Source organism: Lagopus leucura, unplaced genomic scaffold, assembly GCF_019238085.1.
Source record: "Lagopus leucura isolate 7727_CA_CO unplaced genomic scaffold, USGS_WTPT01 Super-Scaffold_100040, whole genome shotgun sequence".
NCBI lineage: Eukaryota > Metazoa > Chordata > Aves > Galliformes > Phasianidae > Lagopus > Lagopus leucura.
This window is the reverse complement of record NW_024962289.1, coordinates 1,104,054-1,120,370: the sequence shown is the minus strand read 5'-3', so window position 1 is coordinate 1,120,370 and position 16,317 is coordinate 1,104,054. Positions and strand designations below refer to the sequence as shown.

The window sequence follows — 16,317 nt, the reverse complement described above, 5'->3', positions numbered from 1 at the left end:
ACTCAAGCGTGGTGTGTGCCCTCAAAAAGCTGTGGCAGGGATTCATTTACCCTCGGAATGTTTTGTGTGCACGTGGCATCAGTGGAGCTTTGTTTGAACTGACACTAGTGATGAGGAAAGCCTGGTTCTACTTGTCCTACTGAGGTACAGTAGTGTGGAAAGCAGTTGTCTCTCTGTACGTGATGACATGATTCAAACATAAGGAACACGAAGAAAGAAATGGTATTGTGGTTTCACCAAAGTGATGTATGTCTTCTACGTTCTGCAGCTGTTTGTGGACCCACGTTCATCCATGCCCTGTATCACTGTTGAAGTAGCATCACTGGCATTTTCTGTCCACTCAGTGACCATTGTGAAGGGATGGGGCAAGAGTTCAGCCCCAAAAAGGGACTGGTCCTGGCCGTGGCAGTGGAGGAAACTTGACAGGGAGCTCAAAAAGAACGGCTGGAGAGTGCAAACTATCTGTGTGCCATCTGTCTGTGTGACAGCTCAGAGCCAAAGGACGTGTTCCTGAGCCAGGTGAGCCTGTGTAACAAGTTTGTTGGCCATAGCAGAGTGAGATTGGGGTGAAGTTGACATGCTTTTAGGAAGTGAAAAAGTGAGACTGAACTCTGGTAGTCTGAAAGTTGGGTTGGCTGGTTGGAGAGGGAGGGGACTGGCTGGCTGCAACTGTCAGGTAATCTGACTGTAAGCACTGACTCCTCTGCATTGTGGTGGATTTGCAAGGAGTCCAGCTCTGATCTGCAGCAAAGCACTCCCGAAGTAAAATGGATGTGTGTGTCTTATCAGCTTTTGTGGGCAGATATTGCTTTTGGATTGGAGCTACAGTCATGGCAAGAAGAAGAAACCAAAGATTTGTTTGTGCTTATGCTTCGAATCTTTCCCGGTCCCTCGGGTTGGTGGTGGTTTGAAACCTATTTTCTTCCTCTAGTGTGTGACAGCCCTGCCTGTGCTACAGGAGTTGGAACTGGATGATCTTCAAGGTCTGTTACAACCCATTCCATGTTTCTCTGACTGCAAGTGTGGCTGCTCTTGTACTTCACACCAATGCTCCCAGTGATGCCTCCACCAGATTAGAGGTAAAGGATTTCCTTCTTCTTACCCCAGACTAACTTCATAGAGGGAAATAGAGGAAACCTCTCCGGTCTGTAGTAGAAAGTGTTTCTTTCCCCAGTTTGGGTAGCAGTAAGTTTTAAATAATAGAATTGGTGTAAAACTGCTGTCTTGTCTGACAAATTGGACCTGTGTGTGAAGATACAGGGAGCCTTAGGAGAGAGGGTGTGAACATTCTTGCAGGCAAATCCAGAGAGAAGACCAGCCCACTGGTTCAGTACACCTGGAAATAGCTGCATGGGGCACACCTCTGGGCAGCAGCAGCAGAGCTTCCATCTCTCCTGGGCTTCTCACTATGCGGTTTTTAATCAGAAGGCTTCCTAAAGATCCCAGAATATTCCGTTGGCTCCTTATTTTAACAGTCCTTTCCCTCATCATTACTTGTTTTAGCTCCTTGTTTGGCATGGATAAAAGCGTTTTCAGGTAAGAGCCCTGCTTCCTTGCAGTACATGCTTGTGGATACGGTCCTTCTGCTCGCTTTCTCTCCCTCTCTCTTTTAATCTTGAAAGTTGCACTTTGGATCTGAGTTTGATGACCACTTTCCTTTAGAAAGCTGTGTTGTATACAATCAGAGCACAGTGTTGGAAGATGGCAGCCAAACTTTCTTCTGCTGTATTGCCTGCTCCCAGTGCTTCCCTGCACAGTTGTATTAAGAAAGCAGCTTTTACTCTGTGTGTTCCCATAGTTTGGCACTACGTATTTGCTTTTACCTTGTAGCTCCCATAAGGACCTCACCCAATTCTAGCCTCGATTGCATTGCTAGACATTGAATTTGTTGTGATACCTTTACATTTATAGCGACTTCAACACTTGATTCCTTAAGTAATACAAACATGCAGTGTACTGGCACACTGATGCCACGCTGACATGATAAAGATATAAGTTATCTTTTTTTTTTTCTATTCCTGGCTTCTTTAGACCATTTTGTCCTGCAAAGATCCTGGAGACACTTAACACTGCTGAAACTTTATGTAGAACACACCCAGGCATGTGCAGTATGTAGTTGTCTCTGTTTCTACTTCTGTGCCTTTGTACGTAACGTGAAATACAGAAAGCAGCATTGTCTTGGTTTTATTTGCTTCAGGGCTCAGTAAATTGGAGAAGGAGGTGACAGTAAGTATTATTGTGCTTCCACAGTTGTTTGCCAGCTCTACTCCAGAGGTTGCTGTTTGATTAACTGGGTTGAACCAGTTGTCTGGTTTTAAAGAGTTGATCAGGGATCAAGGTCTGTGCAGGCACAAGTGCCTGGCCACATGCCTCTGACTGCAAGAAGGTTTTGGATGCATAGAGCCCTCCATTTTGCATTTTGGTCTCCATGTTACCAAATGTCTTTTTATCTAGAATATAAGTGAAATATTTCCTTTTACTGGAGTATGCAGTGACACATTTAAATGTGCAGGGCTATGATAGGAAGCAACCACTGCATCCCTGATTGAAGCTGGTTAAATGAGAGGAAATAGAGGAAGAGCTGATAGGCTCCTCTTTTTACTGGGAATGATGTTGTAAATGTCCAAGTATCCATTTTATATCAACTGATTTTTAAAAGCCATCCTAGGCTAATAATTTCCTAATCACTTCAGTGTATTGCTCTGCAGCCTCAGCAGTAATCAAAGTGCTCCAACCTCTTACCTGCAGAGATGCATTTTTCCCGTTTATTACCTTGGGAGCACTTCTCAGAATCATGAAATAAACAAGATATTTGAACAATTGTATCACCCAAGGGGCCAAGCGTGAGATCTGACAACTGTGTCAGTTTGTTATGGAAACTTTTGTTGCATGTAAAAGCTTAGCTGCAGAATTTTTCAGCTTTCTTTTTCCTGTTCCACCTTACAACTGTGCGTACAGGGAAGGTTTCGATTAGATGGCAGAGGTACATTTTTCACAGAGAGGGTTGTGAGGTGCTAGAACAGGCTGCCCAGAGAGGCACCTCCATCCCTGGAAGTGCTCAAGACCAGGTTGGTTGGGCCCAGGGCAGCTTGATCTAGAGGTTGGCATGCTCTGGGTGCCTGATCTAGTGGTTGGCAGCCCTGCCCGTGTGGAGCTGGATGATTTTTGAGGTCCCTTCCAACACAAACCACTCTAGGATTCTATGTATAGAAGAAAGATTATACACATATAAGCTTTAGAATGTATTTAATAGCTTTGAAGTGTCTGTTGTAAGGTGTTTGTAGCTGGTGAGTGCTGTGTGATGCCATTGCAGTAGCTGAGGGGAAAAGGAAACAGTGCCTTGTGGCCCCAGATTACAGCTCTGGATTCAGTCCTTGGTTCTGACCCAAACTCAAGTGGTGAAACTGGGGGTTGTACAGTCTTCTTCTGCATTATTATATCTGAGTTCTCTCTGCAGGACATTTAGCTTCCTCAGGCAGGATCTGCACTGGAGCTGTGTCTGACCTGTGGCGTGCTCTCTTTGGAAGATATCTTAAGTAAATCTGAAGATAGAACTGCCTTTCTCAAATCCCTTAGGATTTGATCCTGGGATGTTACCAGTTTGCATTATATCTGATTGGTTTCTCTGAGGAAGCCAGTTTTGGTGATGAGCTGGTTGTTTTGGGAACCAAATTATAGAGCATATGGTAGCAGTTGGTCTTTTTACGACTGTCATTTCCAATGTCATAGAGATGGTGTAAAAGAAGTGATGCATGCTTATGGAGTGAATTTTACTCCTTGTTAGACTTCCTTTTCTGAGCTCTGTAAGATCTCCATATTTTTAACATCTGTCTGCTGATAAATAAGGCATAAGGAATGCCAGGTGTCTGTCTTTGTGTTGTATCCCATGTCCTGAAGTCAGTGTCTCTGAAACAGGGTCCTGCAGTGCTCTATGTACACTCCTGGGGACTGTCGTGCCCTGGGCAGGGCAAAGCTATTCTGTGCTGGTTTGTAGTTAGTGCCAACGTAGAGCATATTTCGTGAGTTAAGTCCCAAAGAGGAAATTTGAATAAAACTTTGTTGGCAAATACCTAAATGAAATTGAATTCAGACAGCATCCTTCTAACAAGGGTGTTTTACTTCCCTGCAGAAACTCAGTTGCAGATACCAATGCAAGTCATCTGAATGTAATGGTTGTGTGCAGAAGTGATCTGAAGTGCAGTCAAGAGCACAAGAAGTGTGCTGGAAGCTGCTCAGTGTTAAGTGGAAAGTGTTTGTGATGTGTCTGCTTTTCCTTTGATTGCATTCAGGCAGCTCAAGATTTACCAAAGCATCTCACATATGCTGCAAGTGGACGCCCAAGATCAGCAAAGCTCAGACTATTCTGCTAATGGGAGCATTTTGAAGGTTGGTTTGGAGAGAAACGCTACATGGCTCGAACGGAATACTGCTGTGAGTACATCAAGTTGGGAAGGGAAGAAAGAGCAGAAGGAAACAGTGAGACCAGTTGCCAGGGTGGAAGAAGGCAAGGAGAAGGTGACTGTGAAACCATTCCCTGAGGTGGTGGGAATCAAGAATACAACAGCATCAACAGCCTCTGTAGTGGAGAGAACAAAGGAGAAAACAACAGCAAGACCAGTTCAAGGGGTAGAGGAAGCTGATGGAAAGAAAACAGTTCCCAGGATGAAGGGAGACAAAGAGAAGGTGACTGTGAAACCATCCTTTGGGATGAAGGTGGTGCATGCAAACAGCACATCCAAAGACAAACCAAAGGCAGAAGAGCCTCCTGTGTCGGTGAAAACCATAAGACCTGTGACTCAGGCTGCCACAGTGACAGAAAAGAAGAAACTGAGGGCTGCTGATTTCAAGACTGAGCCTCAGTGGGATTTTGATGATGAGTACATACTGGATAGCTCATCTCCAGCATCGGTAGGTGTAATGGCCTTGTGTGTATGTCCCTGTTGACCTCTTTGTCTGCTGTCTCCTGGGCATCTTTGCCCTTCAGAGCGGAGGCTGATGTCCAAGCTGGTAGATCAACACACTCATGTAGGCAGGTGCTGCTGAGGCCCAGAGCAGGAGAGCTGTGTGAGTATGGCTCAGTTGGCCTGTCCTGTCCTCCACCATGCTCCAGGATGGGAAGTTGTTGGAGCTGCACCCATTTTCATGGGTTCCTTTCTTTAAAAGTCAGCCAGAACAATCCTTCTATAACTCAGGAGCAGCAGGAGCTGGGGAGAATATCTCTGCTGCTAGATGTCCTACAAGGTGATTCCAGTCTTGAGTGCTTTGCTCTGTTGCATAGGAGACTTAGGCACATAACACAGCTTCTGTGTAGCACAGTGCCCTAAAGTAAGTGCCATTACACTTAGTCTGGTAATGTCTGTGACAGATATTCAGAGCCTAGCCCTAAATCATGGTCCTAATACGGGTGTCTCATTTCCTGGGAAACTGAACATCTCCATTGTGGTGAGGACTCAGCTTTTACAGTTCCCAGATTTGCCTTGATCTTTGTGTTACGCAGCCAGGCTAAAGTAATCAGGGTTGTGGGGAAGGAACAGGAGTACATCTGTGTAATCTGTTTTCCCAAGCAGACATGTAGTAATGCGAATCAAAAGCTTTGGCAGCAGTGGGAAACTTGTGCTTGTGCTGTGCTGTAAGGAGTGACACTGGCAGTGGGAGTGAGGAGGATCCTGATGCACTGAAGTGGAGGCTTTCTCACTTGTTTGAGTTAAAGTCGGAATGAAGTGAAAGAAAAGTGAGGTGATGGTTGGTGAATGCTTATCTTACTGCTCCAGAGACAGCAAAGCGGAGGCTGTTGGTGGCATTAAGGTGAATGTTGGTGCTGCTGGAGAGGTCTGCCAGGGCTGCAGGCACTGCATCATTCTGCTCAGGCCACCCCCTGCTCTCTTGAAAATGTTAATGCCAACCCCACTGTGCCCTGGGAGACACACAGAGAGCAGAGGTAGATTAGCTGCAGTGATGAAATATCCAGGGGTGAACTTTACTGTTTTGATGTTTTCTTTCTGAGTTCTTTCTCCTTTGTGGTCTTTGCCCCTTTTGGCAGTGCAAGTCATTCTTTTGCTGACAGGTTGTGCTTTTCAGGGTGGCATTGAGCCACATGAGAGGAGAAGATTCGTGATTCTATTAAATAGAATTGGCTGTTAAACCTTTGAGCTCATTTACTGGCCCAGCCTTACTGTGACACAGCAGAAAGGCCTGGCTCACGATCATGTGTGTGGAGCAGGATGTGCATCCTTGTTCCTGGGCTTGAGGCACCCCAAATACAAATGGGAGTGGGCAAAATATGAGGCTGAGTGTGCGTGTGCCATATGTGACAGTCCTTCGCCCTTCCTGCCCTGTGCTACTGCACTACACGTAGTGGGGTTAGGTCAGCTGGATCCTGCTTGGTGACTCCCAGATGCTTCTGTCTTCTGTAGCTCCTTGGAGAAGACATGCAGCTATCTCAGAGTGCAGAGCAGGAGCTGGCAGAGAGATGAGGGACAACAGCTTTCAGCAGGAAGCCAAGTGTTCATTCTAACTGGGGCTGCAGAGCATCTGGGCGTGCAGAACAGCTGAGACAGCAGGGAAAACCCTTCCACAATAGTGGAGCATGGAGGAAGTACGTGCAGAAGGGTTGTTGGTGAGGATATGGATTTAGACATCATGCACTGAATCTTGCTTTCAAACGTCATCTCTAATTCTGCAAAGAGAAGGAGTAACTACAATTGCTTCCAACTTCCTTCATTTCCTGCACAGTCAGACTTTCCCCTAATTCCTCTTGTATTGATCCAGACTAGCTGTGAGAAGTACCAGGCCTCAAACAGTACAAAGTACAGCTTGAACATCCCTTTCTCTGGACATGTAACATGCTAAAAATGAAATGACACCAACATCAAACCCTGCACAGTATTTTTATCATTGCAGTGCTGTCATGACAAGCAGAACATCAGCAGGGAGCCCAGCTCAGCTGTGAGCATGCTGCAAGGCTTTGGTAAAGCCTGGCCACTTCTGGGTCTTTGAGGTGGGCACATAGGTCCACCTGGTCTTCTTTTTTGTACTCTGGTAGATACTGTAGTAACTGTTTGGGGAAGATGTCTAAAAGAATAAAGGCTAAATTGACTCAGTGGAAAATCCACCACAGTTGGAGCTCTCTGCTCTCCATCTGCACACACAGCCTAATGCTTGCCAGCTGCAATGAGACCATTCTTGTTACCAGCTGACTTAGATTCTCTTATCAGCTGTAAGTTGCTCTGCTGTTCCTTTAGGAGATGGAATAAGCTGTGTGCTTTTTCTTTTCTTTTAAGGGAACAGCGATGGTGATCTGACCCCACCTGTGTGTCAGTATGCATGTGCATGTTGTATCTGAGATCAAAGGCCTGTGAGCTGTGTTGTCAAAAGGGACTGCTGGCCTTATCTGGTACATTTAAAAAAAACATAAGACCACGACCAGGTTACACCTATTACAAGTTTCAGTTGGCAACAGGTAGTGAGGCCTGAGGCCATTAAAACCTGTGAGAGCTACAGGCCTGTTTTTCTGAAGAGGAAAGTCTCAGAGACTTGGGGTAATCCTGCCTTACCTGTAAGTAATTTTGCATCATCTAATTGTTCATCTGTTATTGTGCCTCATTTCTGTGGTAATGGGGACACTGAGAGGAGTGGATGATCCATTGGAGTTTCTCTGATTCTTTACATGACACTTGTGCATAGGCACTCAGACAGGTTTATCTGCTCCCTGCTAATCAGCCCTTATTGTTTCTTATTGTTTTTCAAGACCTGCTCTGAATCAGTGAGAGCCAAGGCTGCCAAGTCTGACTGGCTGCGAGATCTTTTCCTGCCAAACATCACACTCTTCATAGACAAGAGGTACTTCAATGTCAGCGAGTGGGACCGCCTGGAGCATTTTGCACCTCCCTATGGCTTCATGGAGCTGAATTACTCACGTGAGTCTCCCAGGGTTGTCAGAATGGGAGCATGAAAACTTCCCACAGGAACTGTATGCTGGGTTTCTGGTGTTTTGCAGGACCTCCTTGACAAACACATCAAGCTAGGTGGATCTTGTGGAGGAAATTGTGGTGGTTTCCCTGGGTCCATTCTCAAGGTTCTTGATGCTAATGCTCCACCATGTTTGCTTCACAGTGGTAGAAGAAGTCATGTCACGCCTGCCCCCAAATCCCCACCAGCAGCTGCTCCTGGCCAACAGTAGCAGTAACGTGTCAACGTGCATCAGCTGTGCCGTTGTGGGGAATGGAGGGATACTGAACAACTCTGGAATGGGCAAGGAGATCGACTCCCATGACTACGTGTTCCGGTGAGATGACCTGATGGTTCCTGGGAGACACACAGCTAGCCTGCCTTGGCCAGCAGGAAGCTGTGCTGACTGCCAGCTGCCCAAATGATTGGTGGCAGGAGGAGATGAAGAACCGCAAAGGTTTTTCTCTTATCTGCTAACTATTTGTTTGATTTCCTTGGACAGGGTGAGTGGAGCTGTCATCAAAGGTTACGAGAAGGATGTGGGAACAAAAACCTCCTTCTATGGATTCACAGCATTCTCCCTTGTGTCCTCTCTCCAGAACTTGGGACGCAAAGGGTTCAATAAGATCCCGCAGGGGAAGGTTAGTCAGGTCAATGCTTGTACAGCTTTGACAGGATTCTGTTAACCTGTGACCTTCATTTCTGATCTTTTCATGCGTGGTGGGCAAAGGGGCTGAGCTAACACTTCAGCATTACTCTTAGTGAGGGATCTGTGGCTTGAGAGTGAATGTTCATGGTGGGAAATTGTGCTAGTGCTACCCTAGCCCTTTAGAATATAACAGAATAGCTCACTTGGAACTGCCTGGCCACACCAGGGCCTGCCAAAGCTAAATCATATTATTAAGGGCATTCTCCAATTGCCTTCTGAACAGTGGCAGGCAAGTCATCAGCCACCTTGTTGGGAAGCTAGTGCTTCCCAGTGGTGGCAATGGTGATGAGGAGACGGTTGGACTAGATGATCTTGTAGGTTGTTTCCAACCTTGTGATTCTATGAAGCCTGATCCAGTGTTCAACCACCCTCACAAACCTTTAGCATGTTGAAGTAGCTATGGATCAGATGTTCTCTCCATTCTGTCACTGTGGGATGGTTAAAAGCTGCAGAGCACCGGTGTGTGCTTGAGCAGCTCAGTCAGCTTAGATGTCTGCTTGCTTTTTGGTGTTAAAGGACATGTCTCTCTTGTGTTGTTCATTAACGCTCACTTTTTCTTTCTTAGCATATCAGGTACATTCACTTCCTGGAGGCAGTTAGAGACTATGAGTGGCTGAAGGCTCTTCTGCTGAACAAGGATATCAGGAAAGGATTCCTGAACCATTATGGGTAAAGCAAACCAGCCCCACCTCTACGTCCTTCAGTGTGGAGCTCTCTGCTGTACCTTCATCTCCACAGTGCTCAGTCTGCCGAGTCGCAAGACCAGCTTAAATCCTCCCTTCTTTATCTGATTGATCTGAAGAAATGTCTTCTTTCCCTCCCAGCTATGAGCACTGCTGTGATGCCTCCTTCCTAGCTATTTCTGTAGTAGCTGCTTTTAGTGGTCTGTGGTCTGAGCTCAGAGAAAGCTTTGAGTTTCTATGGGATGAACATGAACTGCTCTCTGCTTTGGTGTCTGTGCATGGTCCTACTCATGGGTGAAGAGCTGGTTTCACCAAGTCTTATCTGTACACATGCGTGTTTTAGATATTTCCATCTTTGTTGCCACTCTTGCAGCCTGCTATGGAGGCTTTGTCATCATCTAAGAAATGTTGCAGGATAACTGAACAATGTGATTCTTCTCTCACCACCAAGTACATCAGGCTGATGCTTTCCAGCCATAATGAAACACGGGAGTTTATCCTGAGTGTCTCCCTGTTCCTGTCCCTAGGCAAAGGCCCCGGGAGAGATTTGATGAAGATTTCACGATGGATAAGTACCTGGTAACTCACCCTGATTTCCTCAGATACTTGAAAAACAGGTGAGCTGGGAACTGTGTGCTTTCTGGCTGGCAGCATCTCTCTCTGTCTCTGTGCTCTCTCTTTCCAGCCCAATGACTTGTAACTGCAGTTGAGCTGTACCAGCAGATTTGGGGTTAGCTTCACCAGTGTGCAGTCACTTAAAGTGCTCTGTGGTACTGCAGCGGGATGTTAGCTGCAGGTAGACCTACAAACTTCTCATCTGTGAGCAAAAGAAGCAGCAGCTCTCAGACAGATTGGCTTTCTGTGTCCAAAAGGAGTCAAGTGGCAATGTTAGATGTGAGCAGAGCATTGCTAAGGTGCCAGGATAGTTAGCCTGTTCAGGACCAACCTTTCATGCTACCCATTGCTCAGCACCTTGGAGGAAGGCTCCATAACAGCCCTCCTCTCCTTACATCATGTCTTAACTCAAGGGATTAGTTGTTCCCTCAAGCACAGTAATGAGCTCTTCTTCAGCATCCTATTTGGCCTGACTGCACTTCTTTGCATCTCATTTTCACAAGTGTGCCCTGGATACTATTACTGTTGTAAGATCTGCCAACTGTGGGCCACACATGACCAGGAGATATAGGAAGAAGAGCTCCTGTTGTGCCAGCTCTGATTGTGTTTGCCCTTTGGTCTCCTTGAGAGCTGCATTATGTCTTTCTGATAGATAGCAAATGCAGTGCCAGATGGCTTGCACTCCCCTGCTCATTCTTCTTTCTCTTCTCTGACTTGGGCTCTTTCCAAGGCCAGGAGAGCTCAAATTCTATTTTTAATGTGTGGACTCCTACCTTCCTAACAACTGCTGGCACAAAACACAGCAGCTCCTAGCAGATTTTGTGACCCTCCTTCTGCACCTTTCCTGCATCGTGTTTTGTTCCCGAATGTGGATGGGGAGAGTATACCAGGGACTCTAAAGCCTCCTCTGCACTGCAAGGCAAGGAACAGGGAGTGATTTGAATGCACTAAGTCCTTTAATCATGTCCCCATTTAACCCCACTGCTTCTTGACCTGTAAAGTTTGGGCTGAGCTGGGTTCAGTGCAGGTTTCAGTGCAGGTGATGGAAGCATTCTGGACTGGTCTGGTCTTGTGCTTCACTGAGCACACAGCACTACCCACACATGAGCAGTCATGGCTTGTTTGAAATGCTCAGTGTGGCCACAAGCTGCTGCAAGGAAGGAGAGTGCCAAACGAGCCCAGGAGGACCAAGCCATGCACAGCGTGAGCCAGCGCGCTCAGCAGCCGCTCCGTGCTTTCTTCTCTCGTACTGCAGGTTCTTGAAATCTAAAAATCTGCAGAAGCCCTACTGGCGGCTGTACAGACCCACAACAGGAGCCCTCCTGCTGCTGACTGCCCTGCACCTCTGTGACCGGGTAAGGGTAGTACGATTCTTGCTCACAGCACTGTCTGGAAACAAAGGGTAACTGAGTGTGGGTGTCCCCAGCCCTGCCTTGTCAGCTAGAGGGGAACAGAGTGAGCACAAAAAAAAACCAGCCCTAAAATAGTTCACACAAAGGTTGTGCAGCCTGCTTTAGGACCTGAGAGCTGTTGTGCCTCCCAGGCAGTCAGTGCAAGAGGATGTTGGCTTTCTGGGGCCTCTTTTCACAGCCTGGTCTATATTGGGTGCCCTTGCAGAATCATTGGGAGGTGTCCTTTTCTGTGCTCCCACCCTGTTTGGGAGCTGTCCTGTATTTCATTTAGCTCCCTCTGTCCTTGATATCTCCCTGCTGAGCCCTCTTGTCTTTCCCAGGTGAGTGCCTATGGCTACATCACAGAAGGTCACCAGAAATACTCGGATCACTACTATGACAAGGAGTGGAAACGCCTGGTCTTCTACATTAACCATGACTTCAACTTGGAGAAGCAGGTGTGGAAAAGGCTTCATGATGAGAAGATCATGAAGCTCTACCAGAGACCCTGACTGTGTGGAGAGGGCTGTTGCCTGGGAAATCTCAATAGCACCTCACAGGGAACAGAAGAGGACCTCAGAAGCCAGGGTTAGCACTGCACTTCCAGGCCCAGCTTCAGCTGCACAGAGATATTTCCGTCCTTTGGTATCTTTATTTTCTCACAACACTTTCTAAAACGTGCATATTCTACAGACCAAGAGAACAGAAGGGAAAAGTGCCTCCAAACAAGTCCCACCTGACTTGTGGATGGTTGTATGCTCTGGTGCTGGGAAAGAGAAATCCAGGATGAATCTGAATAGCAGATGTTCCAGTGCCCATTATCTTAATCAGGTTCTCCCTCTGCAAGGAGATGGTTAGGGGCTAGCTTTGCTGTCGGTGGGTTGTCTGTGAGCAGTGCTCTTTGTGGAGCTGGGTGTTTTTGATAAGCAGTGGATAGAAAAGGGGACACGGACCATCCTGTCTCAAGGGGATGATTTGTGTCCTGGAAGTGCTCTTGTCACTCTGCTCCCTGCAGACATAAAGACTGAACTCTTAACTTCCAAATGCATCTCAGTTCCCAATGTGACTTTGCTGTGGCACCTCCTGGGGAGCACTGTGATGTCTGGTGCCCAGCCTGCTGACCTTGGCCTAGTTCACCATCAGCACAAGGGAAGGGGAGAGCTCTTCAGAGTGCAGCAGGATGCTGGACATTGTGCCTCTTGCTGTGGGGCTCCCCTGGCTGCTGACTGCATGTAGTGAGTCTGGTGCAGAAGCTGGTGCTTGGCTATGCCAGGAGCATGGTGCTTCCTCTCCTACCGGGAGAAATGAGAGTTCTCAATGTCCAGGGATGGATGCTGTCTGTCCTTGCTGCTGACTGGAGTGCCTGCCTATGTTGTGCTGAGAAAAGCACTGTTGCAGCCAGCAAGCCTTTGGAGTACTGGCCTTCTGAGTGGGCTTTTGCAAACAAAATAAACGGCACTGCTTTACCCAAGTTGATTTCCATTGCAGCCCTTTGAGATGCGGTTTGTATCTTGTATCTCAGTCACCCCCCAGAGCCCACGGAGGGTTTTGCTGCTGCACCCACAGGCTCTGTGCCCTGCAGTGCCTGTGCGTGGCTGCCGCCCCGAGTCTAGGGGCTCTGGGTGGGCAGGGAGGCAGCTTTGTTCCTTGCCCATGCATTGCTGTGGGTTGCTTGGTGACCGGCTCCACTGGGTATTCTTCCCTTCTGAATAGGGCTTTTCTCCTCCCAAGAAGTTGGAAGAAGTTTCTTTCAAAAGAAAGAAACTCCCTTCCCCCTCTTCCTCTTTTGTCTCCCTCTTTTCTGGGAAACAGGGCAGGGCTGAGCCCTGCTGAGCAAACGAGGAGCCCAGCCTTTGGGATGGGCTGGCAGCCCCCAGCACCCATCTCCTGCAGCTGAGGGTCCCTGGAGTCAAGGGGAGGGAACTCCCCAGGACGATGTCCCCACCAGCAGAACCTGATCCTCCTTGGCTCCTCTCTTAGGGTAGAGCCACGCAATGGAATGTCTGCAGCCCTGTGGTTTGGTGTGCCTGGCAGGGCAAAATTGGTGATGCTGGGCTGTGCTGAAGCAGCCCCAGTCTCTCCAGCGCTGCCCTGGTGACCAAGGATGTGGTTCTGGGCCACTCCAAATGTCCACATCCAAGCCAGCAGCGTTGTCCCTGTGCCACCAGGTGGCAGCTCCTGTCCAGGGCTGTGCTGTGGGCATCCAGGTGTGGCAAAAGCTGTGTCCCAGTGGGCCGTTGGCCCCTCGTGTCCCACACTTCGTGATGCCCACCTGCCCTTATGGATTATGGCATGGAAGCTATTTGGAGTGCACAGGGGTGCACACAGGAGCAGTTTGATGCCATCACACTCTGAAAGCGTTGTCACATCAGCCCTGCTTTTTTGGGAGGATGATGATGGAGAGAGCCATGAGCTGTAAGTACAGCTGTGTCCTTCTCACTGGGTACCCAGGAGTTAACAGCCCCCAGCTGTTCCTTGCTGGGTTGCAGGGACAACTCCCCCTGCTCACAGAGCCGCATTCCTGGCAGGGCTTCCAACCCTTTGTTTGGTTTCCCTCTCTTCTCTTTCTGTGGTGTGAGACAGCACAACCTTCCCGTGTTGGTGACTTGCCCGATGGAATTGGTGTTTATTTGTGTTACCCAAACAGAGAGTGGGTTTTGGGGCACCTCTCAGTGAGGTTTGCACCCTTCCTCACCTCTGCGTGTAGACCTGTGCTCTCTTCTCAGGGATGTGGCAGCAGGGAAAGCCAGTTGGACAAGAAAAGCTATTGGTAATAAGGGAGGGTGAACGAGATAAAGGAGCGACCTGAGGCTTTGTTCTGCACAAAGCAGAGGATGACCTCCCTTCCCTGAGTGCCTTGGGAGGGAACTGGAGTGGGGCCCTGCAGGCAAACAGCTGCTGAGATGTGGCAACCTGAAGGCATGGGCAGACCCAGCCCTGGGGCCCAGATCCTGGAGGGGGTCCTGAGAACATCCTGGGATCCCTGGGTTGTCACGCCATGGGAACCCTGCAGGCAGACGAGGCAAGCACTGAGTTATGCTCAGTGATGCTGTGTCATTAAGGACACAGAGCGTGGCCAGCCCCCACGTGCCCTGCTTCAGCAGATCTAGGGGATGTTTTGCCTGCAGAGACCCTGGCAGTTTTGGTCCAGAGCAGCCAAGAGAGTGCTTGGAGGGCCGTCACTTCACCACAATTAGGGGTGTTTTCCAGCTCTGTGCCCATCCAGGACAGATCCCAAAGCCTCACCCAATGCCTCGTGCCCTTCGGACTGTGTGCTCAGCTTATCTCAGCCCCAGCCAGCGGTCCAGAGCTGACCGACAGCTCTGCCATGCACGGGCATCTCTGTGATAAGTGGGGCTGAGCCCAGTGGGGCAGGAAGGAGCCTCGTCCCTCTGATGTTTCCGCTTCTGCAGGCAGCACAAGGGCACCACAGGGCACAGCTGACCAACAGGATCCAGTTGGTTTGGCACAAAGATGAGCCACGTTAACCCGGTTTCAGTGCTGCATCCTGCTCTGTCCATAGTGGAGATCAATGCTTCGTTTCCTTGGGCAGCTTTGGGGTGAAAAACACAAAGGCAGAGCCCAGTGCTCAGAGTGACCAAACGTCCTCTGCGCTGCCCTTCCCTGCACCAAGACCTAGAAGCTCCACTGGGACAACAAGGGACTGTGAAGGCATTTCACCTCTGCAAGGACTTGGCGAGGGGAGGTTTGGAAACAGATGCCCGTTTTCCCATTCCTTACATTCAATTCGAGGACAAATTTCTCCCAAAGAGAAATCAGGCACAGGCTGCCCAGGGGAGGTGACGCAGTCATCTGGAACTGTAGAAGAAACGTGCAGATGTGGCACTGAGGGATGTGGTTTAGTGGTAAGTATTGGTGGTAGGCAGGCGGTCGGGCTGGATGACCTTGGATCACTACCTTGATCTTTTCCAACCTTAATGATTCTGTGATTCCCAATTTGCCCCAGCAGTGTGGATGGCTCAGGCCTGACTTCCAAGAATCAACTGTCTGAATGCACAGCTCAGGCTAAGGATGATAGTCCTTATCATGATTATTGTCTGTTCTTTTCCTAACCTTAATGGCAGTTATCATCCTATAACCTTATCACACTTACCCAGCTTCTGAACAAGCACAGCTTATCTTCAGGGTGTGGGCCAGCGTGCGTTGTGCCATAACATAAGTGGAGCAGATGAACTGTGTATCTCAGCAAAGAAACGACAGCAAAAAGCCACGTGGAGTGGAAATTGATGGAGATGTCAGAGCAGCTCCTCCACCCTGATGGAGGAAGGCAGCAGAGCTGTGTTATAGGGCTGTAGGCATTTCCATACGGCAAACCCATGGCTTTCCCCAGCCTGCTGCTGCTTTGCTCCCCCAGGGCTGAGCCACACTGACTCCTTTGTGATTTACCCACACAGTGGGTAACAATTAGCCCTGATTAACGAAGGGTCAAAAGGAATCACATGAGCTGAGGCAACCCTTAGATATCAATGCTGGATGCCGTCCCACAGCGTAAGAAAAAAGATTGCTTGGAGTTGGTTTGCTTTCTTCTGTTAGATGAACCTGGCAAAACGTATCTGGAAATACCCTCGAAGAAAAAGCTGAACGTTTTCCTTCGGAAAGCAGCCAGGCTCAGCTCCAGCCCTCCGCTCGCAGCTCCTCTGCGGGTGCTGGGGGCAGTTCCAGCAGCGCTGGGGCAGGCTCTCTTTTTCCCCCTTCCCCTCTTTTTTCCCTTCTCTCCCTCCTCCCCCCCTTTTTTTTTCCCTTTCCCCTTTTTTTCCCCCCTCCCTTCCCCTCCCCATTTCTTTCCGCCCCAACGTGGCCCTTACAGACTGAGCTCTGGTGGCCGCAATGCGCCCACGGGGTCCGGCGTGGGAGCGGCGGACGTGAGAAGCGGATGAAAAAGTTACGGGAAAAGGGAGAAAGCTCCGATTTGTGCTCAGCGAGGGGGTGGCGTGAAAGGGAGGCGAGAAAA

The 16,317-nt window shown here is 48.7% G+C and overlaps 1 protein-coding gene across 2 annotated transcripts; it reads left to right on the top strand.

Moving 5' to 3' along the window:
- The first annotated feature begins 956 nt into the window (after positions 1–956).
- ST6GALNAC1 (ST6 N-acetylgalactosaminide alpha-2,6-sialyltransferase 1) lies at positions 957–12,821 on the top strand. Of its 2 annotated transcripts, none has more exons than XM_042883890.1 (9): positions 957–1,079; positions 4,290–4,908; positions 7,748–7,916; positions 8,113–8,284; positions 8,450–8,588; positions 9,222–9,325; positions 9,867–9,956; positions 11,210–11,309; positions 11,687–12,821. In XM_042883890.1, the coding sequence occupies exons 2-9, from the start codon at positions 4,321–4,323 to the stop codon at positions 11,855–11,857; spliced, it is 1,533 nt and encodes a 510-aa protein (XP_042739824.1). In that variant the 5' UTR covers positions 957–1,079; positions 4,290–4,320; the 3' UTR covers positions 11,858–12,821. The 2 variants fall into 2 exon arrangements, with proteins under 2 accessions (XP_042739824.1, XP_042739825.1); XM_042883891.1 differs by lacking the exon at positions 957–1,079 and adding an exon at positions 1,385–1,536.
- The last annotated feature ends 3,496 nt before the right edge of the window (positions 12,822–16,317 follow it).

What these genes read in the sequence shown, in the direction of transcription:
- ST6GALNAC1 (XM_042883891.1), top strand. Translation starts at nt 1,409, where the DNA reads ATGCGGTTTTTAATCAGAAGGCTTCCTAAAGATCCCAGAATATTCCGT. An exon ending in TCCCATGACTACGTGTTCCG is followed by an intron (nt 8,285 to 8,449) that starts GTGAGATGACCT and finishes TTCCTTGGACAG; the next exon opens with GGTGAGTGGAGCTGTCATCA. An exon ending in CCCTGCACCTCTGTGACCGG is followed by an intron (nt 11,310 to 11,686) that starts GTAAGGGTAGTA and finishes TGTCTTTCCCAG; the next exon opens with GTGAGTGCCTATGGCTACAT.